Source organism: Miscanthus floridulus, chromosome 13, assembly GCF_019320115.1.
Source record: "Miscanthus floridulus cultivar M001 chromosome 13, ASM1932011v1, whole genome shotgun sequence".
Lineage (NCBI taxonomy): Eukaryota > Viridiplantae > Streptophyta > Magnoliopsida > Poales > Poaceae > Miscanthus > Miscanthus floridulus.
The window spans coordinates 10,935,409-10,959,615 of NC_089592.1; the positions used below are offsets into that span (position 1 = coordinate 10,935,409).

General features: G+C 45.5%; 1 protein-coding gene, 1 long non-coding RNA gene and 2 pseudogenes across 3 annotated transcripts; 2 read left to right on the plus strand and 2 right to left on the minus strand.

Annotated features, from left to right (window-relative positions):
- Positions 1-1,926: 1,926 nt before the first annotated feature.
- Positions 1,927-3,616, plus strand: LOC136501237 (uncharacterized). The gene is made up of 2 exons (XR_010770204.1): positions 1,927-2,044; positions 3,306-3,616. It is a non-coding gene; the product is annotated as an uncharacterized lncRNA (long non-coding RNA).
- Positions 2,116-2,722, minus strand: LOC136501845 (uncharacterized; annotated as a pseudogene).
- Positions 3,617-5,725: 2,109 nt separating the features above from the next.
- On the plus strand, positions 5,726-8,372 carry LOC136501802 (uncharacterized). Of its 2 annotated transcripts, none has more exons than XM_066497337.1 (4): positions 5,726-6,217; positions 7,384-7,542; positions 7,644-7,689; positions 8,034-8,372. In XM_066497337.1, the coding sequence occupies exons 1-4, from the start codon at positions 5,956-5,958 to the stop codon at positions 8,038-8,040; spliced, it is 474 nt and encodes a 157-aa protein (XP_066353434.1). In that variant the 5' UTR covers positions 5,726-5,955; the 3' UTR covers positions 8,041-8,372. The 2 variants fall into 2 exon arrangements, with proteins under 2 accessions (XP_066353434.1, XP_066353435.1); XM_066497338.1 differs by having other exon boundaries at positions 5,729-6,217; positions 7,384-7,536.
- Positions 8,373-9,085: 713 nt separating this feature from the next.
- On the minus strand, positions 9,086-11,531 carry LOC136502304 (uncharacterized; annotated as a pseudogene).
- Positions 11,532-24,207: the final 12,676 nt, after the last annotated feature.

Here is a 24,207-nt window from a genome sequence, read left to right on the forward strand (position 1 = left end):
TCTGCTTGTCAGTGCTCTGTGTGATCCTGCTAGTTTACTTATACTAGTGTTGAGAAACTGAGAAATTTTATTTTGGATGTGAATATGCATTTTCTGTTAGCTAGTACTAGTACTACCCGTCTGAATATTTGTTTTCTGCCAACTATGGTCCTCATGATATTGATAGCTGCTTAGAGAGTTTGGCAATGCCAAAGTGGCATTATCTCTGATGTAGTTCACCACCATTAATCAGCGCAGACTGACATTTTTGGCTGTTAGATGCTAGCTTCCTGCAATAAATCTGCTCATGATGTGGACATGCCTCTATTTTTAGTTCGCCCATACTTGCAAAATTAGTATTGCTACCTGTAATCTAGTTCTAGTTTTTGGTTCAGAGAGAAAAATGAAGTACTAATCACGTACTTTATTTTTCAGGTAGAGAAAAATGGCCGCACAGGTCGAGAGATGGAGCAGAAATCTTCGAATCTTATGTGTAAGGTATATGTTCCGTTGCAACGACGATCATATTTTGCTATCTATACCTAATATTAGAAAGAAAAAAATTCTATCCACTCTATTTTTCGTCCGGTCCATTCTAATTCGCCATAACTGTCCAGTCTACTTGCTCAAGTGGCCAATTCACTCTACTGTCGCACCCCTTTTAGAGGAAGATAGGATCTTATTTTATTTTACAATGTTTTGAGATACTCCAATATATGTAATATTTTTGGATAGCAAGGAGCCACAAATATCCTCGTGCTTAAAAATGACCTCTTAATTAGAGTCTCTATCCTCGTGCTTAAAAATGACCTCATGTGAAGCGCATCTAGCCTTAATTTTCTTTGAGGTCAAGGAGTAAAGCACACAAATTTTCCTTACGAAGATTCATAATCACTTCCAAGCAATCTGAGAGGCTATTACCCATTGTGCACACCCATATCAAGAGCCAAAGAAGTTGCTTCATTTCATGCTAGAGCTTCCCAAGGAAGACCAACACGGTCACTAGTAACCATCAACCTGTTCGTTTCGGCTAGATTGGCTTATAAGCCATGGCTGAAAATACTGCTGGTTGGTTTGATGTAAGAAAAAAATATTGTTCGCAGATAAGCCAAGGCTTATAAGCCAGATACGGGCTGCCGAACAGGCTGCATAGCACTTGCAACATCATAATTTCCTGCATTGTAGCTACACATTACTCCAATAGTTCCTTTGTCTTGGGATCGCGCCACTACACCATCAACATTAAACTTCAAAAAAATCTTGAGAAAAGGCTATCCATTTGGAGACAGTTGTTTGTTCCTTGCTAACTATGTTGTTTCACTGTCCTTGACTAACCTAGCCAATTTTACATTGTCAAGATATTCTGTAATGAAACTAAATGTTGATAGCAAACTTTGGAATATATCTTCACAAAGAGCCTTTCTCCGAGCACACCGAGTTTCTGAAAATCCTTTAGGCCCTATTTGGATCTTTGAAATTGAAATCCATTCTAATAATCATAATTGAGGTACAAATCAGCTAAGTTAATAAGGCCATATACTTCTGTACTACTATTAGTCACATGAGGCACATACTTGTGTGCTGCATTTGTGCTACAACGGAGCGAGACGAATGCGTGCTATAAGTTGCAGAGCAGAAACATAGCGTGGGGATTTATGAAATCAATTGCTATCTCTCACCTATATGAATTTAAGATAAGCTTATATCTGAGGTTTAAAAAGTTATAGTGTGCCAAATTTCAAATTAAATGGCCTAACCCATAAAGGAGATTCGAATTCCTCTGAAAATGAAAGGATTCAAACGGGTCATAAAAAACAATATAGTGGTTTTCTGGTGGACGCCAAGACCAGTGGCCCACCTAAGGGCGTAAGGCCCAAGCCCACCACGTCCTCGACGCCACCTGATCACTCCTACTAGGGTTCCGCTTCCCTCCCCACCTATATATACCTTCAGCCGCCGCCATCCTCCCATTCCCCTGTGGCCCTGTCCCCATCGCGAACCCGCCGCCAACGCCGCAGGAGGAGACGCGCCAAGGAGAGCACGCGAGGCGACCATGAGGGCCAAGGTATCCTCCATCCATCTCCCCTCCTACTATCTCATCGCTTAGATCCGTGTTGCGTAGCAACCTGTAGCTCTCTACTCGGTTCGTCCATGTCCCAGGGCTGTGATTACAAAGAGAGAGGCTCGAGTGGCGCAATTCTGGTGTGGTCTCCCTTCCGGGACGGCGGATCTCGCCGCACGCGCGTGGCGCCCCCTCGTCGCGGCGGCCGGGTCTGGATCGTTATCATGTGACGCGAGGTGCCGCCCTGCGCGAGTCTGATTCTGATCCTTAGGGCCTGTTTGGATACGCATGAGCCGAGCCGAGCAGAGCTGAGCTGTGACAGATCGTGTCGCGCGAGCTTGGTATCTCGTGTCCCGTGCCCGGTTCCGCATGGTCCAGCCGCTGCGGTCTTGGAGGTGTCGCGCGCTTGTGGCGCCGCCGCCTGCTAGGGTTCTTCCCCGGCCACGGTGAAGGTTTCTTTATCGCATACACTTGATATGAGCCCCGTGGATGTTGGCCATAAGCCTCTGCTTCTGAAATCTAGTTAGGAGATAGAATTCTTGTTCTAGCTGCATGGTGACTGTAGAGATCTTGTCAGTGCTTTATTTGTTTAGATACTTTGTTACTTGGTTTGATGATTTGTTTGCACCGGAATGGACCTGGCACTGGAAATATGCAATTGTCTTCATACAGTACGTCCATTCTTAACAGTGTTTGAGATTTTTATCCCGCGTTTGCCTTTAATCTGTGTAATTGTTGGCTTCCTCCACTTAGCCTGAAGCACAAAAAGGTAGCATGTTGCTAGGCACTTAAGATAAGAATTCTGTTTGATCGTGTGTGACAGACATGTTCTCTTGAATTGCCTTATATTTTGTTTCATTCTGCTAAGTGTCAACGGACTATTATTCTTGTATAAGAATAGTCCTGTTCTTTTGCATAGTAGTTAGATGTATTCCTGTCTTTGTCTTGAATTGCCTTGTACTTTGCTTCTGTCGTCAGTTTGCTTACATGGTTATTCTCTTGTACTCCCTCCATTTCAAATTATAAGATGTTTTGGCTTGTCTAGGTACATTGCTCTTGCTATGTATTTAGACATACACTATATCTAAAAGCTATGAATCTAGAAAAGCCTAAAAGTGTTGTAATTTGTAATGGAGGGAGTACATAAGGACAGTCCTATTCTTCTGCATTTTAGTTGGTTGCATTCTTGTTTATGATGTGGTATTATTTTTTTCCTGTATCTAATGCTCACTCAACTGATGCATTCTCATCTGTCAATCTTCAGTGGAAGAAGAAGCGCATGAGGAGGCTGAAGAGGAAGCGCCGAAAGATGAGGCAGAGATCCAAGTAAGCTGATGGAGAATGGATGGTTGGCGTGATGGCATGCTTGTTTTCATACATTTCTTGGGATGCGAATGCTCATGGAGAGGTGTGAACCTGGTGTGCAGTCACCGTTTGCCATCAGTCAAAATGGCTTGTCTCTGAACGTGGTTCTAGTTATATCCAGAGTTTTGCACTAAGACAAATCAGTCTGTTTTGTGAACCTATTGTGATGGAGCTTTATTTACTGCTAATATCTACCTACCTATTATCTAATTCCTGTGCTTGTTTGTGCTGTGCTTGGTTGCTGTGTTATTGTGGTATGTACTTGTTGGTGCCGGTTTATCTGGCCTGTTTCTTTAAATTATCGGAGAAACAACGTCAGCTGTGATGAAGAGCGCACCGATTTGTAAGCTCCAGTGCAGCTTGTCATGCTGTCTGCATCTTAAGCTGGGTGATGTACTGATGTGGCATAAGCAGTTCGGTACGAGCCTTCTGTTGTTCCAGAGGCGATGCTCAACATTGGTTCTCGTAATGATTGGCTTCCATTGGCATTTTGACGTTCTCTGATCGTCTGATGGTTAATCGCGTTCTCCGGTCGTCTGCTGTTTAATCGCGGTACCACGAGGTAGATCGATTGTTTTTTCGTAATGCTTTGGTGGATGATCAACGCTAATGCTGTGCTGCGGGTGTCCTTACGCTCTGTTTCTATCCATCTCGCCTGCTGGGGCCCTAGATTCGACCGACGAGGACGCCGGGGAAGGGCGCTCACGTGGTGGACGATCAAGACGCACCGCGCGCCCCTGCTCTCTTTGGCGTGCGCCCCCGACCTCCCTCTAGTGAGCTCCCTCGATCAGGCAACCGTTGGGCTGGCCGTGCATGCTACGACTGGGCGGTGGGCTGGCCGTGCCGCGCCACGCCTGAGCTGACCTGGATGGCCGCCGCTTCCGCCTCCTCCACCGTGACTTGCGCAGTCAGATCCTGCTGTGTAGTGCTTCTTCCGCCCACCTGCCTGGCAGGGTTTGTTTAAAGCGCATGTTGCAAGGGTCTGTTTAAAGTGTTGATGTTTCAGATGTATGTTATAAGTGTTTCATATAGATATTGTAAAAGTAAATCGGGATGTTGCAATGGTTGTACACGTATGTTGCAACACATATGTTGCGAGTGTTTTTATCTGGATGTTGCATATGTTTGTAATGGTTTTTAAGTATTTTCAAAAGTTTTTTTTACAAGTGTTTCAGACGCATGTTTCACATGTTTCATCTGTCTTTTAGATGTATGTTGTAAGTGTTGCATCTGGATGTTTCAAAAGTAGATCGGGTGTTGCACATGTTGCAATGGCCGTCGTCGGAGCCCGGCAGAAGGCAAGGATGGCGACGGCTAGAGGTTCTTTCTCCTTCCTCCTCCTCCTCTCTATCTCTCTCCAGTTGAACTCCCGTGCGTGCAGCAGCCGGCGGTCGGGATCTTGCTCCAGCGTGCACGGATCCAACCCCCCTTGACCGGATCTATCTTCCTCGTGCGTGGAGTTGGCTGTGGTCGTCGATGGTGACATGCGGGAGTGGGGCCCTGACTGCGGACCGACGATGCTCTCAGGTCGTCTTTCGCGGGCCTGTGACGTGCTGGCTGGCGGTGTGCGGGCGGCAAGATGCAGGCCCGTGCGTCTACGCGGGCGGCGCCCGCAGCGGCTGGTCTGGCGTGTCTAGGGTCGGCAGCAGCCAGGGTGGCGGCTAGTCGGAGCTTCTTGTCCGCGGCGGTAGCCTGACAGCGGTGTCGGCATGGAGCGCTAGATCCGGTGCTCCTCGGGCAAGGGCGACGCCCGTGATGGTGGGGGCATGCGCCTCGTAGCTGTTGGCGGCTAGTCGGAGCTTCTTGTCCGCGGCGGTAGCCTGGCAGCGGTGTCGGCATGGAGCGCTGGATCCGGTGCTCCTCGGGCAAGGGCGACGCCCGTGATGGTGGGGGCATGCGCCTCGTAGCTGTTGGCGGCGTTGTCAGCAGCGACGGCGGTGGGCGCCAGAGCCAACGACGGTGGTCATTGACGGCCTCGACGTGCGGCGGTGTTACTCGAGCAACGGAGTCAGGTCTGGCTCTGCGTGGCCTGTTCGGAGGGGGTGGCGGCTGACGCTGCTATGCGGCTACTGTGTGCAGCCGGCGTGTCGACGCCTTTCTGAATGGGCTTTTGTGGGGCGACGGGACAACGGTGATGGCGGTGTTGGTTTGCAGGGGTATGAGCTTCTCGGCCCGATGTTCGTGCTATTGGGTTCTTGGGCAAAAGCTTTGGCGGCGACGACGCTTCCCTGTTGGGGTGTCGTGTTTCCCTCTAGCACTATCATCCGAGGGTTAAAAATCGGTCCACTTTAGACGTGGGACGGTGGCGCCATTAGCGTTGCTCCCTTTCTGAAGGTGTCACATTTGGATTATCGTCGCGACTTCGATGCGTGGTGCGGGTTCGTGATTGGAAGTCGGAGCTGCGCGGGGTGTTTGAGCTTGGCAATGATGACCGACCGTCGGTGGATGGCCAGTGGGTAGCCTGCCATGAGAAATCGAAGCTGGGTTGGTTAGCCCCTTGGGTGTCTTTTGACATCTGGTCTGGCTTTCCCGATGGGACCACCACTCGAATGGACGGCGCGGATCTCCCCTCCCACTCCGCCGCCGCCGCAGCCGCTGCCGCTGCCGACGCCGACCGGCCTCCGGAGAGCGCGGGCGACGGCGGCGTGGTGGACGAGCCTGCCGCCGCGCCCCCTCCGGAGCGGTGCGAGGCGCTGGCCTCCGCGATCGCGGGGGTGCTGGCCGGCGCGCTGCGGGAGCACGAGGAGAGGGCGGCCACCACCGCCCGGAGCCAGGACGAGGTCGCTGCTGCCGTCGACCGCCTCAACGGAGGTAGGTGCCTCTTCCCGCTCCAGCCTTCGACTTTCTCTGCTGCTGCTGTCCTGCGCTGCGCGCGTTGTGGCTTAGGGTTCTCCGGCTTCTGATTCGTACCATTCTGTCTGGACACTAGCTTATGCGTATTGTGGCGTTAATTCAAACCGAAGAGTAGTGAGATTTAGATGACATACTAGCAAATGAGTTGTGAGCTCTGTATTTATTTATCTATATCTACTTTGCTTCTTTTCTTAAACTAAACTACTCAGCACTCTTCCGTAATTTCCTCACCCTGGCAATGAAATTCAGGGACAGCCCCAAAACGTACTTGTCTTCTTTGGGATTGTACCGTGAACAGGGTGAAGTCGAAATTATAGCTCGTTGGAACTTGCAACTGTAATTTAACTAATTCTCCAAGTATTTCTTGTGCGAGATTGCATCTTTTGTTTCTTGCGAGTATTGAGGTGCATATGAACCTGATTTGAACTTTACTTTGTCAAACTGTAAACTATGTTTTCAATATTGTGACCCTGGACTTGATTGAATCTACTTCTGCTGTTCTTAGTTGCACTTAACATTGTTACAGAGTATATCATGACTAGGATAGAGTCAGTTGGGATTGGGATCCTTGTGTACTGTCTTGGCCCACACTGTTCGTTCGCTAAAAAGTACTGCCTGAAGTAGTTCAAGTGAACAGGGCCATATATGTACTGTCCGAGAGGCTCAATGTAAATAGTCCAATTCCACCTAATCTTGTTCCTCCGTATAAACATAGTTGTTCTTAGTTGCACCTGAATCTACTTTTTATTTAGTCCAATTTCAGTCTCTTCATTATCTCAAGCGAGTTAACTAATAAATTGATGAACTAGAAAATTCTAGCAGTTAAACAGTATACAATGATTAAAATTATTAAACTGAGAAATTCATGATTCTGACACGGCAGCATCCAACTTGCCTGCCGGTGACCAGGTTTTCAATCCGGTAAAAAAATTTGGGCACACCGAATACCACTTGGAGAACCCTAAGCCACTTGGAGAAGTCTCTTACATTTTCCTATGCTCCACACTTTTGTTCAAATTTTGTCTCACCTATTGCGCTACTATTGTCTGCGTACACATTATTTTGATGGGAAGTATGTATGTGTATCCAGTAACTATACTGAAACTAAGACTGAGTTTTTGCAGAGCTAGACAGGCTATTAGAGAATGCACCCTCAATGGTAATAATGCAACATTCAGCAAGGATTTCCAGTATCCGCAAGAGGATTTCAGCAATGAACATGCTACTCAAGTCCATACAGCGACGCATAGATAACATTGATAGAATTATTTCTACTGGTAGTGGTACGTCAAGTGGTTCTGTCTATCATTAATGTTTTCGTCTTACTCTTTGTCTGTGGATCAGCAGAGTGAATCATTATGGACACATGGCTTTGTGTTTGCAGATAATTCATCTCCTGTACAGAAAGTCAGCAATGAAGTTGGATCAAGGTGCACCACTTAGTTCTCCTTTTTTTTTTTACCACTTCTCATTGTTTATCTTCGGGGTAGTCATGATAAATCTGAACAAGCAACGTGAAGTACACTTATGGCTTTCATCTTTCAATATCACGAAGTTAGTGCTGAAGATCAAGTGTTAGTAAATTTCTAAACAATAGATGCAATTCTGTATAGCTGGAGAGGTGAGCTTTTCCTGCTTTTGCTTTGGTGTTATGGTATGAAATAGTTAAAAATAAACAACAGAATAAATAAATCTATGGTTCCCCCCAGCTCAATTTGCTACTTCATTTATCTAGTCCTTAGTTGCATCCTTACACAGTTGCTCTTAATTACAGGTTCTAGAAGAATTCTGGTGGTGTCCCATCAATTACGCACAATTTCTGTTTGGTAGAGTTACCATCAAGCAGTCACACGGGGCTGTGCATAGAAGTGAGATGTCATAATATCGATTTTTCCCAGAAATGTTCCAATCCTTTTTGTCCCATATTGGAGTGGGGGAAAGTCTTTTGTACTGGATGGTCAATCTCTTTTCCCCGTGTTCTTTTTGTTGCATACAATGAAGCGTGCTTTCTGCTTTGGCGTTTACCCTTGTATTCAAATATGAAATTCTATTCAGAAATCATATTGTCATATTGACACTGTTGAGTGGTTTTGATATATACTTGCTTGTTGAAGATGGTAGCATCTGGAATTCGTATTGTTATATTTTATCAGAAATGTTGGTCTAATGTGCCATGGATATAATTCGTTTGAAGGTGCCTTCTGGCCAGGTTTGTCACCAAATTCCAAACCAAATGTCAACGTTCATATGCAGGTATCTGTTTACTCGATGGATCCAATCAGCAGACTTGCATAAACAGCTTTGCAACTTTCATTGCTCGTGCCGCAGGAGACTCAGTCATGTTCTGCCGACCGCCGGCAATGTAAATTGCCAAGTATGTGCAGTAAAGCTGGCATGCAGCAAAGCAATAGAAACAAACATATTTCAGAAGAAGAAGCTGGCGTGCAGCAATGCAATAGAAACAACAACATATTTCAGAAGAAAAGACATACTGTTATTCCGACTGTTTTTTTTTTAATCAAACAGGCAGGAATTCACCGCGTAGAACTATGAAACACGTCCACCTGGAACAACAATGACAAAAATGTGCTGAAAACAGGCAGGAATTCGCTGCGTACAACTATATATGAAGACACCTGGAACAACAATGACAAATTGTCGTGGGTGGTCTTCATAGAAGAAATGTCACATTTTGAGAATAAATAAAGGTACAGTGACAGCCATGAATCTACAAGTTACCCCAGGACACCAAGACTACAACAAAATAAACTAAGCAATGAATAAGGTATGAACCTCAAATGGAGGCTTCTCCTTCAAACCTGTACATGTGTTGACTATCTAGAATCTTTTTCCGCTAATCTTACAACATCACTGACAGTAGCCTTACAGATGAAATGGACCCCACAGTTTGTAACTGTATTGTCATAGGCGCATGTAACCTTCTTTGTGACCTTTGAAGAGTTTCAGATGCCTCTTGTTCTGAGAATTGCTCCGGGTCAGTTCACGGCGTGTTCTCCATGCCGTCACATGAGAATATAATGAAGGAAATAAGAAACATAGCAAAAGAAGTAACAAGATCACAACACATATTAGCATGACATTCATGAAGCCATCCCGGTTTTTAGGGTTCTTGTTCTGCTCAGTCCATGGCACAGCCACCAACATTCATCCCGAAAACTGAAAAATTTACGACATTAATCAGGTAAATGAGAGCCCTGAGAAGAACAGAAATTAATTAATTAAGGAAATTACACGAGTGTGCACCAGGACAATGAACTTACCTCCAGTGACAATAGAAAGAGGAAGGAATATTATGGAGAGAAATGAAAGGTAGTACAAGCTTTTGTTTATCTGCTCTGATTGCCAACTGTCCAGACTAGCCTGAAGTGTGGTAACTCTATTTGTAATGAATCCTAGGTTTTCTTTGAGCCTTCTGAGGCGACCTATCAGATCTTCAAGGGCTGCTATATCTCCGGTTGCGAACCAACTCTTGCTCGCACATTTTTCCTTCACACGGGGGAATACTTGTTCACCATGAGAAACAACCTACACAAATAAAATAGTAGCATCGAGTCTATGATGACTTCTGTTCCATAGATTAACTGAACTCAAGTAACTGCAGTTTTAGAACCTTAAAGCCAAATTATAAACAACACAGCTGGATAACCTTGATGTCATATCAGCACTCACTTGATGCACGTTGTGATTTTGGCTAAAGCTGTGCAAATTATAAAATAGCATTCCAGGTTCCCAATATATTTCCCAGAAACTTGAGAGAGAACTCATACCTGAAGCAACCGCTGTAGATCGAGATGCATTTTTGGGAATCTCCTGCCATCCAGCAACAGTTTCCTCAAAAAGTGACCACCTGCAGCAAGCACAATCCACAGATTATAAACAAAAAAGCCAAGCCATCGGAGAGAAGAAGGCGAGAATGCGAAACAGTATTTGTTGAATCATGGAGAATCAAAAGGAGAGTACGTTTACCAAATGGTACCCCTATATATTTGCACAATGCTAATAAACCTGAAGCACGCATCATTTAACTAGGCATAGGTCGCATAGCATTGTTGCAAATTTTAGATGGTTTGGAACTTATGATCAGGGTCTACTTTGGAAACTCTACTGCCATTATATAGGATCCTGATTCATGAAATTACATGAATACATGTAACAGAGTCATCATCGAAGAGTCGAAGTTACATTCAGGACCTGCATTCAACCATTCCAGAATGTCTGGAATTTGTCGTTCTGATGCAAAGCATACCAACCCCACCCTCCAAACAAACCTTGCAATTTTTTTTTAAAAGAAAACCTGGTATGCAATCATGAGTCAAATCTAATTCTAATAACACATTGATCTGAAGTTCATGCAGCAAGAGGTCAGCATTTTCACCATCACCAACCAACCAAAGAAGCGTAGGTTAGCAGCAATCGAATACTTTTATCCAGATGAGGAATGAATATGGGAGCTTTACGCGATGATTGACCAGCAAGAAAGCGACCTCCGACCGCCTACCTTTGTCAAGCTGCAGCTCGATGGTGTCCAGGTCCATCTCGAGGCGCGTGACAATGTCGTGGACGTGGTCTACGTGCGTGCCGAGGACGTGCACGAGGAGGTTGGACACCGTCCGCGGCACCGGGTTGTCCGTGTGCGCGCCGTCGGCGTGGTTCATGGCCAGCAGCGACTCGAGCAGGCGCTCCTCGATGACGACGCCGCCGTCAACGGCGCGTCCGCCGCCGTGTCCCTCGTCAGGAGAGCGAGGCGGCGACGACGCCGAGCGGCACCTCGGAGAGGAGCGACGCCTGCCTGGTCCCGAACGCGAGGCGCGGGACCCCGCCGACGGACACGGTGACGACGGAGCTCTCGGTGACGCGCACGGCGAGGCGGAGCGCGTACGCGCTGCCGACGGGGCCCGGCGAGCTGACGTGGAGCAGGAGCGCGCCTACGCCGTCGCCGGAGGAGGAGAGGAGGCGCAGTGCGGGCCAATGGCGACGAACGCGAGGATCTCCTGCAGCGTGAGCGGCGGGCAGAGGAGCTCGATGAGCGCCTGCGCGTGGTGGAGCGGCTTGGCCGCGGAGCGCGGGAGTTCCACGTGGTGCCACGTGAACTCCCCGGGCCGCATCCTCGCCGACCCGGACGCCTGGCGCCAGGCCCAAGCCCCAGGGCGCCTCGGAGAAGCCGCCCTCGCCGTCGAACACGAACGCGTGCCGTGGCACCGCGCCCGACGGGAGCGGCTTCCCGACCGCGGGGGACGGGGACGGGGGCGGCGGCCCCCGCCGCGGCCGCAGGTGGTTGAAGCCAGAGCCAGAGCCGAAGCCGGCCGCCTCCGCGCGCGGGGTGGGCTCGCCGGCGCCGGCACCGGCCGCCATTGGCATTGGAATTAGCGCCCGCGCAGCGCCACGTGAAGGCGTATTTATAGACACGGCTTTGCAGTTTGCACAAGCCGCAGGGACCTCGCGGTGAACTCGCGAAATATCTCTGGACCTTTCTGCAAAACGATCTCGGCCACCCCGCCGTCCGTGCCGGCGTGTTGCTAAGCGCTAAGCGTAACCCGGGGAGGTTAGTTGCAAACACCATAATATTATTAGTAATAATAATACCATTTTATATTAGTGTAAAATACTGCTACATGGATGTGTTTTTCAGTAGGATTATTTTTAAATATATGTGTTTAGTTAGGGTTGGTGTCGGTGATTAATAATAAATCTTTTCTGGGAGGTGATTTGATTGATCTAGGGGAAGAGGATGAGGGTGGGTGATCTTTGCATGTGTTTGACTAAATTTGGGAATCTCTCTGGTTTTGTGCTTGGATGCTGGAGGTGGATCACATGTGCAGTGCAGGTGTTATCAATTCATTGGTACTCCTTGGGTTCAGAAAAGAATGTAATTATGAGATCTATACCCATCAAATTTTAACTCAATTTTGATCAAATTTACAGTAAATATTATTAGCGTTTATGTCTCCAAATAAATTTATTATAAAAATATATTCTATAACTAATCTAATGGTACTTAATTTGTATCACGAGTGTTAGTATTTTTTTATATAAATTTAGTTAAAGTTCACACTATTTGACTTTCCAAATGTAAGAATTGCACTTTTTTGGATGGAGGGAGTATTAGACAAACTGGAGTATTTCTTTTTGGTTTCAAGAAAGATGATAATTACTCCGGTTTGGTCTTGTTTAGATGTATGTGAGCCCAGTCAACTTTTCATGAGATAAAAAATGAAGAAAATCTGAGAATATTGTGAGAGGCTTGGAACCTGACGAAAGAAAGCCACATTAGTTAATCACAATTATAGGACATAGATTTTGCATGAAATGCTAGCTAGGTCACTCTTATTTTTTTAGAGAGGAAAAATACAAAACTAACCTTTGAATTTCCTTGGAATATAACCAACAGTACTAGTGTATTAGTGTTTGTTTTTTTGATAATGTTATGGGTAGGGCGTCAGGATGGACGCCCAATTCCCAGCGCAATGAGTGGGCCCAAGAAGACAATGGACCTGTGCCCCCCAACTCATCTACCTCTGCGAACACCCCCTCACTCCCGACCGCAACAACAGCTTTCACAGCGCTGTCCGTTCACAGCAGCCGTGTCCACAGCGCCATCCGCCTGCGCGCCCCCCCCCACACACCGTCTATCGGCCCCACTCTATCGTGACCATCCCCATCGCGCCCCATCCCGCACCGCGGCTCCATCCCGTGTCCCCTGCCGCGTCCCCGTTCACCTGGCTGTTCTAGCTATGGCGCGAACCGTGCCACCAGGAGGAGGTCAGCCGTTGCTCTTGACATCCCTATGACCCGAACTTGCTGGCTACCATAGTGTAACACCTCTGGTGTTACGGACTTAGTTAGCACTGAGGTTAAGGCCTAATAAACCCTAGCGTATGCATTTTCTAGGATTTTAAAATAAATTATCACATGAAATGGTAAGGTGAACCTAGTGTGACGTACTTTTGTGAATAAAAGAATCAAATAAGTGTTGCTAATCATTTTTTCTTTGGTACTTAAAAGCTTTTAAATAATCTTGGGAACAAAAGTTGTTTAGGATTTATTTTAGAAAAGTATGAAGAAAGTGCTTAAAATGCCTGATAGCAATTCTAGCAAATAAATTGTAAGTGGCTTGTCCTATTTGATTAATCATGAAAAATAATTTTTATAAAAAAAAATAAAATATAACTTGTATTTAGTACTTAAATAAAATTTGAAGTACAAGTTTAGTAGATGAAAATGCAACTTTTGTTTTGGTGAATAGATGTTGTTCAATAGTATTTTTGATAGCTCGAGAATTGAATGTGGAATTCAATTTCAGATTCTATAACAAAAATGACCTATCTGGAAACCTAATGACGATGCCGTTTTGACATTTAAGTGTTGATTAAATTTCTTAAACACTAGATCCATGCTTTTGTATTGTTGGTTGCACCATAACGAGTACCTTGACATGGTGTATTTTATGGACTAGTTTGGTTTGGTGTTGGCGTTGCAAAAATTGCCCGAACTTCGTTGAAATGAGCTGTAGACCATTGTAGGGTCGAGATGGCGACTAGAGGGGGAGGGGTGTGAATAGTCATTATTAAATTTAATCACGTCGGCTAACCGAAACAAGTGCGGAATTAAAACTATCGGTCTAGCCAAGACTATACCCCTCTATCTATGTTCTCTAACACCTCGCTAAGATCCTAATTAAGCAACAAAGATACCGGGCTAGCTAGAGCTCACCTAACCAATTCTAGGAGCAAGGTCACACAAACTTATGCCACTAGTACTTCAAGCAATGAGAGAGCTCCTACACACGCTAGTAAGCAAAAGCACAAAGCCAACTAAGCTCACTAGCAATGCTCAATAACAAGGCAACCAATGCCAAATTAGAGAGCGCAAATACTTAGCTACACAAACTAAGCAATGTGACTAACAAGGTTACACAAACTAAATTAGCCACGCAAGTGAGCTACTTCTATGTTACACAAGCAAGAAGGTAACTAGTGAGCTACACAAGCTAACTAATTACAAAAGCAACTACACAAGCACAATGTATATAAAAATAATCATAAGCTTATGTAAAGGGATTGCAAACCAACGGGAAGAACAAGGTTGACACTGGTGATTTTCTCCCGAGATTCACGTGCTTGCCAACACGCTATATCCCCGTTGTGTCGACCGCTCACTTGGTGGTTTGATGGCTAATTGGCATCACCCGCCAAGCCCGCACGTCGGGCACTACAAGAACCTACCCCAAAAGTGAGGGTAGCTCAATGACACACTTAACTAGAGTTGCTCTTCGCGGCTCCTACGGGGCGAGACAATGCCCCTCACAAAGCTCTTCTATGGAGCACCGCACAAGCTTCTTGCGGGCTTCGACGGAGACCACCACCAAGCCGTCTAGGAGGTGGCAACCTCCAAGTATAACAAGCACCACCTGGCTTGCAACTTCGATCACCTAGTATCACACGATGCAACTTCATGAGGCAATCGCACTAGAATCGCTCTCTCACACCATTAGATGATCACTATCAAGCATATGTGAGATGGAGGGCTCCCAAGCACTCTCAAGCATGGACATAAAGTCCCCCAAGGTGCTTAGCTACAGCCATGGCCCTAGGCCCACTTCTATTTATAGTCCCACGGGCTAAACTAGCCGTTACTCCTTCACTGGGCAAAACTTGGGACTGACCGGTTGCTCCAGTTAGATCGACCGAACGCAAGACCCCAACAGTCTGGTCGCTCTACGCCGTCCATGTGTCAGCTCTAGCGTTCAACCAAAGCTGCCTGATCTCAATGGTTAAGTTGCGAACCAGACTCTACACTGTGAATGACCGAACTGCTGCTGCGCCTGAGTATGCTCATTTCCAGAGAGCTCCTTGAGCTTCTGTTTTTGCTGACCGGACGCGTCCGGTCCACCATGACCGGACGTAGACCAGTGTCCGATCAGTTCTGTGCCCACACGCCTAACTCCAGCACCGCCTATGTCACCATATGTCAGCACTGACCGGATGCAGACCCTGAGCGTCTGGTCACTCTTTGCGCCAGCGTCCGGTCATGAGACCGAGACTGCGCGCTCACTGCTGCCACTAACCGGATGAGCCGGTCCTGCCGAGGCCAGCGTCTGATCATTTATGTGAAACCCTGTCTTTTCTGTATAGGGCGCCTGGTGGCACCATTGGACTATTCACACTCTATGGGTGGACACTTCGCCGGTGGAGTTTCGAACCTTTCTCGCCTCTGTTCCATCGCCGAGTTGATCCGCACCAACTCCAACTTCATCTCCTTTATAAATGTGTCAACACCACTAAGTGTACACCACCATATGTATGTGTGTTAGCATTTTCACAATCATTTTCCCAAAGGATTAGCCACTCAACTTGCCACGCCACTCAATCCTAGCGATGATGCAAAGTTAGATCACTCGAGTGGCACTAGATGACCGATATGCAAACAAGTTTGCCCCTCTTAATAGTACGACCATCTATCCTAAACCTGCTCATCAACTTCTCTACACACCTATGACCAGTGAAATGAAATGCCCTAGGTTATACCTTTGCCTTGCGCATTTCATTCCATCTCCTCCAATGTCGATGCAACACATGCACCAACATGATCAACAATGATATAATCCACTTCATATCATCACGTGATCATATTGGTTCATTGATCTTGACTTCACTTGCTTTTCACTATTGCCTTCGTCCATCGATGCCAAGTCTTGCTTAAGCTTCACCGCCACGCGGTCTATCGCTCCAAAGCCTCCGACTTGCCCTTCATGCTTGCAACCGATCCATCAAGCCAAGTTATGTCTTGATCTTCCCCACCTTGATCACATGACTCAATGTCATGTCTCATTTGCAATGAGCTCCTTCATCATCACATGTGTGAGCTTTGTAACATCTCCAAGCCATTTTTACCTTTATGGCATATGTTGCTCACACACATGTACCTGTAGACTAATCACCTATGTATCTCACATAAATACAATTAGTCCACCTAGGTTGTCACTCAATTACCAAAACCACACAAGGACCTTTCAACCATGTTGTTAGCGCTCTGTTCGTAAACCAACGTTCAGTGTGATGAACTCATGTTGGCATCCTTTTATCTCCCTCTCTGGTTGCTCTCTGGTCGTGAAAATTGCTTTTACTAGGTCGCTGTTAGTATCGGCTTAGGGTTAGTGGAATTGGTTGAACCTCGGTCGTGTTGATCAGCAGCCTTTGCTACGCTTTAAAATTCATGCACAACATGTTTGTGGTTGCTTGGCCTATAGTGCACGGTCACCGCATTTCGGTGCTCGCCGTGGCCACGCGTGTGTGTGGCCGCGCGTTGGTGGGCCAGGGCCGCCTGCACGGCTAGCCACTGGCCCCATGCCCCTCGGTCGCTGCCGCCCTGCCATGTGGCTACCCATTCTGTCGCCGCACTACTACTGCCACTGTCCTCCCTGCCTCGTGCTATGACGTTGCTGCTGTCCTACTCGCCACCATGCGTGTGGCCTTGCCCCCGCTGCCAATGCCGTCGCCTCGCCATTTGTGGCACTGTGACCGCTCATGTCATGCCCGGCCATGGACGCGCACATTTTGTCCATAGCTGCTGCATGCGTGCCACACTGATGGCTCCACTCATGTTCCACCAAGGCAAGGACCTAGCCGAGCTCTGACCTACCCCCCCTCCTTTCTCTGCCATCCCGACCGGCAGACCCCGTTCACCAATTCAGCTTGGAGTGGTCACCTCAACTCGACTCGTCACAGTCGCATGCTCCGCCATTAAGTCATCTGTTCGCCTACACCCACCCCTCCTTGAATCATGCCTAGCCAAGCTCCAATTTGGGAGTTTCCTCGCCGTCGGGCTGATAAAGCCATGATCGACAGGTGCCCATGGCAGCCCTCCAGCCAACCATCTAGAGCCAATTGGCTGCACTACTAGCTAAGCCTAGAACTCCTCTTCCTTCTATGCCCTTAGCCTTACCGCTACCGCCATCTCGGCTGTCGCTAACACGGTCGTGTCTGTCATGGTACGCCGCTACACCATTCGGAAACACACGACCAACCCTACTCAGGTAGTCTTTGATCGAACCATCACCTCAGCCAGGTCTACTGGTAAGCCCTGATGCTTCTCCGCTACCTCTACTGCTCTGTTAGCACCGTAGCTCTCCAGAACAGCTGCGCCGCCATCATAGATGACCACACACCATGGCCGACCGCTTCGGTGCGTCCTGCTGCATCCCACCGCTGCTTAGTATAGGCGCTAGGGCCATAGGTGGAGGTTGGCCCGCTAGCTAGACCCATGCGAGCCTCTAGTGGCCGGCGTAACCACCCTGTGCCACCGCCTGCCATGCCACCGTGCACAGAGTCATCGGGGCGTGCGCGAGGAAATTCGAGTAAAGTCAGGGGGTTAAATGAATTCGTTAGAGACATAGGAATAGTGTTATGGGTTTAGGTGTAATTCAGGATAAGCTCGAGGTCTCTTTTGCAAAAACACCATTGCGCGCGGGCTTCCCCCATTGTGGGCCGTCTCGTGCGTGGGCCACGTCCACATGGGCCACACGTAAATGGGCCGTGCGGTTGAAATCGTTTTTCTTTTGCTTAGGAATTGGTTAATGCTTTTCTAATTTAATTTCTAAGCTCAACTTGTAGACTTAATATAAAATCGTATCGGTGTCCAAAAATTATGAAACTAATTTTGTTAGGTTTCTAAAATCATGATCTACCTGTTAATATATCTTGTTCACATAGTTTCATAGTATTTTCAGGAGTTATCTGATTGAATTGAGATGCTTAATATTGTTAAGATATAAACTTATAGGAATTTTTGTAATAAATTGGTAATAGTGTTGGCTCTAAAAATTTCACAGTAAATTCTTAATATTATTAGGTGCTCATTGTAATTTTTGTAGCTCCATAATAAGTGGCTTACTAAGATAGCTAAGGAGCCCTAGTTTGAATATATATATATATATATATATATATATATATTAAATCAATGAAATAAAGAAACAACTTGATAGTCTAAAGCTAAAACACTTGTTGAGAAATAACGTCTTATTCAATAACATGGAAACGTGGCCTAGTACGTTAGTCATTAGAGCTAGCTCATTAGCGTGAGAGGCGTAAACATATTTTAAGAGTTGTGGTTGCTGTTGATTAATTACGTCTATGTGTTGCATCCACGTATATCATAATAGGAATAATGATGGGTCATGGAGTCGACCGGAGAAGTAGAAAAGATGGTGCCTTGATGATCGTGCCACTATGATGGAGTGCTAACTTTTAGTTATATCTTACCCAGGCAAGCCCCGGTGCATAACCCTTATTATTCTGTACTTTATTTTATGCTTGTGCATTAAGTTTTAAGGAGTTGAATGAAACCCACTTGCACACATATATCCTTATCCTATGAGTCTTACTAGTATGGTAGGATCATATAGTTGCTATGCTATAGGACCCCGATAGAAGTCGAGTGATTACCTGTCACGCGCGAGAGATAGGAAATATATTATTATTATTATTATCATATTACTATCACATGGAATATATATGGATGATAATTGGAGACCGGGTGGGATTGTACATTGGATTTGGACTTGGTTAGGCATCTGAGCGAGGCTCTGGTTGTATTTGTCCTGCCTGAGTCGATTGAGGACCAGTCTGTTGCTGTGGATGATAGTCGTCACAGACTTATTATCCTAAGTACATACTTACTTATAGGGAGTGAGAAGACTTGTTACTCTCTTGTCATGGGTTCTGGCCCTTTCTAGACCGGCTTCTAGGGGTGGGTACTAGGTGGAGGTCTAAGCACCATATTGAGATGGGGTCTCAGGTGTTGGGGGCATAGAGTCCAAGTTTGGATAGGGACCTGGACCCCATGATAGGAGTGGAATGGGTTGGTGAAAGCTCTAGTTTGGTTTTGGTGAATTGATGAAACCCTAAGTGCTAACCTAGTTTATCAAGTGATCATGAGATAGGTAGCACATTCCAAGTGGTGAAGTAAAAGAAGATCATAACATGATGATGATGCCATGATGATGATCAAGTGCTTGGAGTTGGAAAGAAGAAAGAGAAAAACAAAAAGCTCAAGACAAAGGTATAAACCATAGGAGCTATTTTGTTTTGGTGATCAAGACACTTAGAGAGTGTGATCACATTTAGGTTTGATAGCCGTACTATTAAGAGGGGTGAAACTCGTATCGGAATGCGGTTATCAAAGTGCCACTAGATACTCTAACTCATTACATATGCATTTAGGATCTAGTGGAATGCTAACACCCTTGAAAATGTTTATGAAAATATGCTAACACATGTGCACAAGGTGATACACTTGGTGGTTGGCACATTTGAGCAAGGGTGGAGAAGTTAGAAGTGAAAATGAGTAAGTGTTGCTGGTTATACAGTGATCAGGATGCTGGACCTCTCAGGGACCGGCGCGTCCGGTCATGTGTAACAGTGAGATGCTGGCGTCGGTCAACTGACCGGACACTGAGGAATAGTGTCTAGTCAAGTTGTCGGATGGCACAGTGATTAGGGTTAAGCACCGAACGCTGAGCTATGTCTGGTCCTACATGACCGGATGCGTTCGGTCGGCAAAAACTTGTTTTGGACCCTTACTGTAAATGACCGGACACTGAGGGTCTAGCGTCCGGTCAGCTCTATCGGAGCGTACGATCAACATGTCGACTGTTGAGATCAAACATTCACTATTGAATGTAGGAGACATGTGGCCACCATCGGGCGACCAGACGCTAAGGAGCAGCAGTCCGGTCAGTAGGACCGGAGCGTCCGGTCACCCCAATCAGTACCCAGTGAAGGAGTACAACAGCTCTATTTCATGGGGGCTTCTATTTAAGCCCCATGGTCGGCTGTAGCTCATGATTTTTGGCCATTTTCATTGACATAGCAACCTTGTGAGCTTAACCAAAGCCCTCCCACTCATCTCCATCATTGATTCATCATGTTTGTGAGATTGGGAGAGAATCCAAGTGCATTGGTTGAGTGTTTGTATCTAGAGGCACTTGGTGTTCGTGTTTCGCAAAGGGATTCGCTTGTTACTCTTGGTGGTTGCCGCCACCTAGATGACTTGGAGCAGCGAGGATCATTGAGCGGAGGGTGGTGATTGTCTCCGGCTTCGATCGTGGTGATTGTGAGGGGTTCTTGACCTTTCCCTAGCGGAAGCACCAAAAGGTACTCTAGTGGATTGCTCGTGGCTTGTGTGATCCTCATCTTGTGTTGGTTGTGCGGCACCCTATTGAGGGTTTGGTGTGTGAAGCCAATTAGCGCGTGAACCTCCAAGTGAGTGAATCGCCACAACGAGGACTAGCTTGCCGGCAAGCAAGTGAACCTCGGTAAAAAATCATTGTGTTCATCATTGATTCCGAGGTGATTGGTCTTCATTGTTATTCATCCTTGTGATTGATTGGTACCTTCATCTACATGGTGGTATAACCTTCTTGATCACTCTCTTTACTTTACCGCAAACTAGTTGACAAGCTCTTTAATGTAGCTAGTTGTGAGAGCTTGCTTGGTTGGTTGGTGTGGCTCTTTAGTTAGCCTTTGAGAGCACACTAACATAGGGTAGTGTCATAACTTTTGTGTGAATATACACTATCTAAACTAGAATTATGGTAGGTGACTTGCATTTTGAGTAGGCTAGCGCAACACTTGCTTCGCCTCATAATTGTCTAACCATTTTGTTAAGTGTTGTTGTAGAAATTTTTATTTGGCTATTCACCCCCCTCTAGGCATTAGGACCTTTCAAGTGGTATTAGAGCCGAGGTCACCATTATTTGAGGCTTAACAACCTTCGATGTTAAAATGGCTCAAATCAACAACACCAAGAAGCCACCCCAATTTGATGGCTCCAACCATCCCTATTGGAAGGCCAAGATGACAACTTATATCAAGTCAATCAATAGGAAGGTTTGGAAGGTGGTAGAAACAAAAATTGAGATTGAAGATCCAAAGAATCCCACCGCGGCCAAAGAAGTACTTCTCCAAAACAATGACATTGCTCTAAGTGCTATTCATGATGTAATTGATGAAAGAACATTTGAGCAAGTCAACAATATTGAGATGGCTCATAAGGCATAGAAGAAGTTGGAAGAATCATTTGAGGGCACTCAAGCCTTAAAGGGTGCTAAGGCATATATCCTTAAAGAGAAGTTTGCAAGCTTCAAGATGAAGGATGATGAGAGTGTGCCAGAGATGTTCCATAGGCTTCAAGTGCTTATCAATGATCTCAAAGCACTTGGAGAAGAAGTGAAGGATAAGGACTTCTCCCACAAGTTCTTGAGATGCTTACCTTCAAGATTTGGTACATTGGTCACCATTCTAGTAAGAAGCAGTTTGGACACCATGACACCAAACTAAGTATTGGGAGATATAATGACCGATGATACTTATAGAGATGATGATGAGAAGGAAGAAAAGGAGAAGAAAGATGAGAAGAAGGATGAGAAGAAGAAGAGCGTGGCATTCAAAGCCACATCATCCAAGGGCAAAACAAAGCAAGAAACATCAAGTGAAGAAGATGAATCATAGGATGATGATGATGATGATGAAAAGATGGCTCTATTTGTCAAGAGATTTGGCAAGTTCACGGTGAAGAACTACCATGCTAGAAGAAAGAAGTCTTCATCCAAGAACAAAGAAGAGTCAAGAAGGTGCTTCAAGTGTGGAAGCAAAGATCATCTTATTGCTCAATGCCCATACAATAGTGACAATGATGATGACAACAAGAAGAACAAGAAGAAGGACAAGAAGGAAAAGAAAGAGAAGAAGGACAAGATGGCCTTCAAGAAGAAGAAGGGTGGTTCATATGTAGTCACTTGGGATAGTGATGCTTCCTCAAGTGATGATGATGATGATAGTGATGATCACAAGACCACCAAGAAGAAGGTTCTTGCAAGCATTGCCATCAATGAGAAGCCTTCTCTCTTCGAATCTTCATCATGCTTTATGGCTAAGGCCACTAAGGTACAATCTTGTGATGATGAAAGTGATGAAGAACATGATGATGAAAATGAAAATGATAGTAATAGTGATAATGATGAACCTACTAAAGATGAATTATTTGACATGCTAGAATATGCTAAGGAACATTTTGACATTAAGAGAAGAGAATGCAAGAGCTTGAATAAGGAGGTAAAAGCCCTTAAGCAAGCCCTTGATGAGCTCAAAGCAACTCATGAGAAGCTAGAGGAAGCCCATGAGAAGCTTGGCAAGGCTCACAAAAAGCTTGAAAAGGCTCATTCCACTTTGCTTAATGAACAAGATAAAAAGAAGCATGTTGAAACTTGTGATATAGGTGTAACTTGTGATTTAATTGATACATCACTATCTATGCCTATCATTATTGCTCCTACTAACCCTTCTTGTAGCACTTCCACTTCTACCTCATCTAGTAGTGATGGTCTCACTTGTGATACCTCACTAGTGATTGAGAATGAGAACATCAAGAAGGAGGTCACTAAACTCACTCACACCTTGGCTAAGGCTTATGGTGGTGAGGACCGCTTGCTTGTGTTTGGGTAGCCAAAGAGCTTCTCTCTACAAAGAGGGATTGGGCTATACCCCCAAGAAAGGCAAGGCGACCTTTGCTCCTCACAAGACTAGTTTTGTGAAGAACAATGGTTGGTTTTGCAATAGTTGCAAGCAAGTGGGTCACAAAGAGCAAGAATGCAAAAACAAGAGCAAAAATGCTAATGTATCCTCCATTAAGCTTGATTCATGCTATATGCTTACTAAGGGTACAAATGGTGTGAAGGCTAAGTTTGTTGGTAAACCATGGATGGGCTCAAAGAAGAAAGCCATTTGGGTACCAAAGAGCCTAGTGACTAACCTTCAAGGACCCAAGCAAGTTTGGGTACCTAAAAAGAATTGATCTTCTTTTGTACGTCAATTACAAAGCCAGAGGAAGGCATTGTGTTGTTGATAGTGGGTGCACTCAACACATGACCAGTGATGCAAGAATGTTCAACTCAATCAACACCAATGGCAATGATGGTTATGATAGTATCACATTTGGTGACAATAGCAAAGGCAAGGTCAAAGGGCTTGGTAAGATTGCAATATCCAATGACATGAGCATATCCAATGTGTTGCTAGTAGAAAGCTTGAACTTTAATTTGCTATCCGTGGCACAATTGTGTGATATTGGATTCAAGTGCATATTTGGGGTAGATGATGTAGAGATTCATAAGTGTAGATGGCTCTAATTTGATCTTCAAAGGTTTTAGATATGAGAATCTATACTTGGTTGATTTCAATGCTAGTGAAGCTAAATTATCTACATGCGTGTTCACTAAGTTTAGCATGGGTTGGTTATGGACATAGAAGGCTTGGTCATGTTGGAATGAAACAATTGAATAGATTGATTAAGCATGACTTAGTTAAAGGCTTGAAAGATGTTGTGTTTGAAAAGGATAAGCTTTGTAGCTCTTGTCAAGCTAACAAACAAGTTGGAAACACCCATCCTAAGAAAAGCATGATGGACACTAGTAAAGCATTTGAGTTATTGCATATGGATTTGTTTGGGCCAACACAATACACTAGTATCGGTGGAAACAAATATGGCTTTGTGATAGTGGATGACTACACTAGATACACATGGGTATTCTTTCTAGTGGACAAAAGTGATGTATTTGCAATATTCAAATCATTTGTCAAGGGCATTCACAATGAGTTTGAAACAACCATCAAGAGAGTTAGAAGTGACAATGGTAGTGAGTTCAAGAACACTAGAATTGATGAGTTGTGTGATGAATTTGAAATTAGACATCAATTCTTGGCCAAGTACACTCCTCAATCAAATGGCCTTGTTGAGAGGAAGAATAGAACACTCATTGATATGGCAAGGTCTATACTTAGTGAGTACAATGTGAGTCAATCTTTTTGGGCCAAAGCTATCAACATGGCTTGCTATTGTAGCAACCAGCCTCTATTGTCACCCATTGAAAGAGA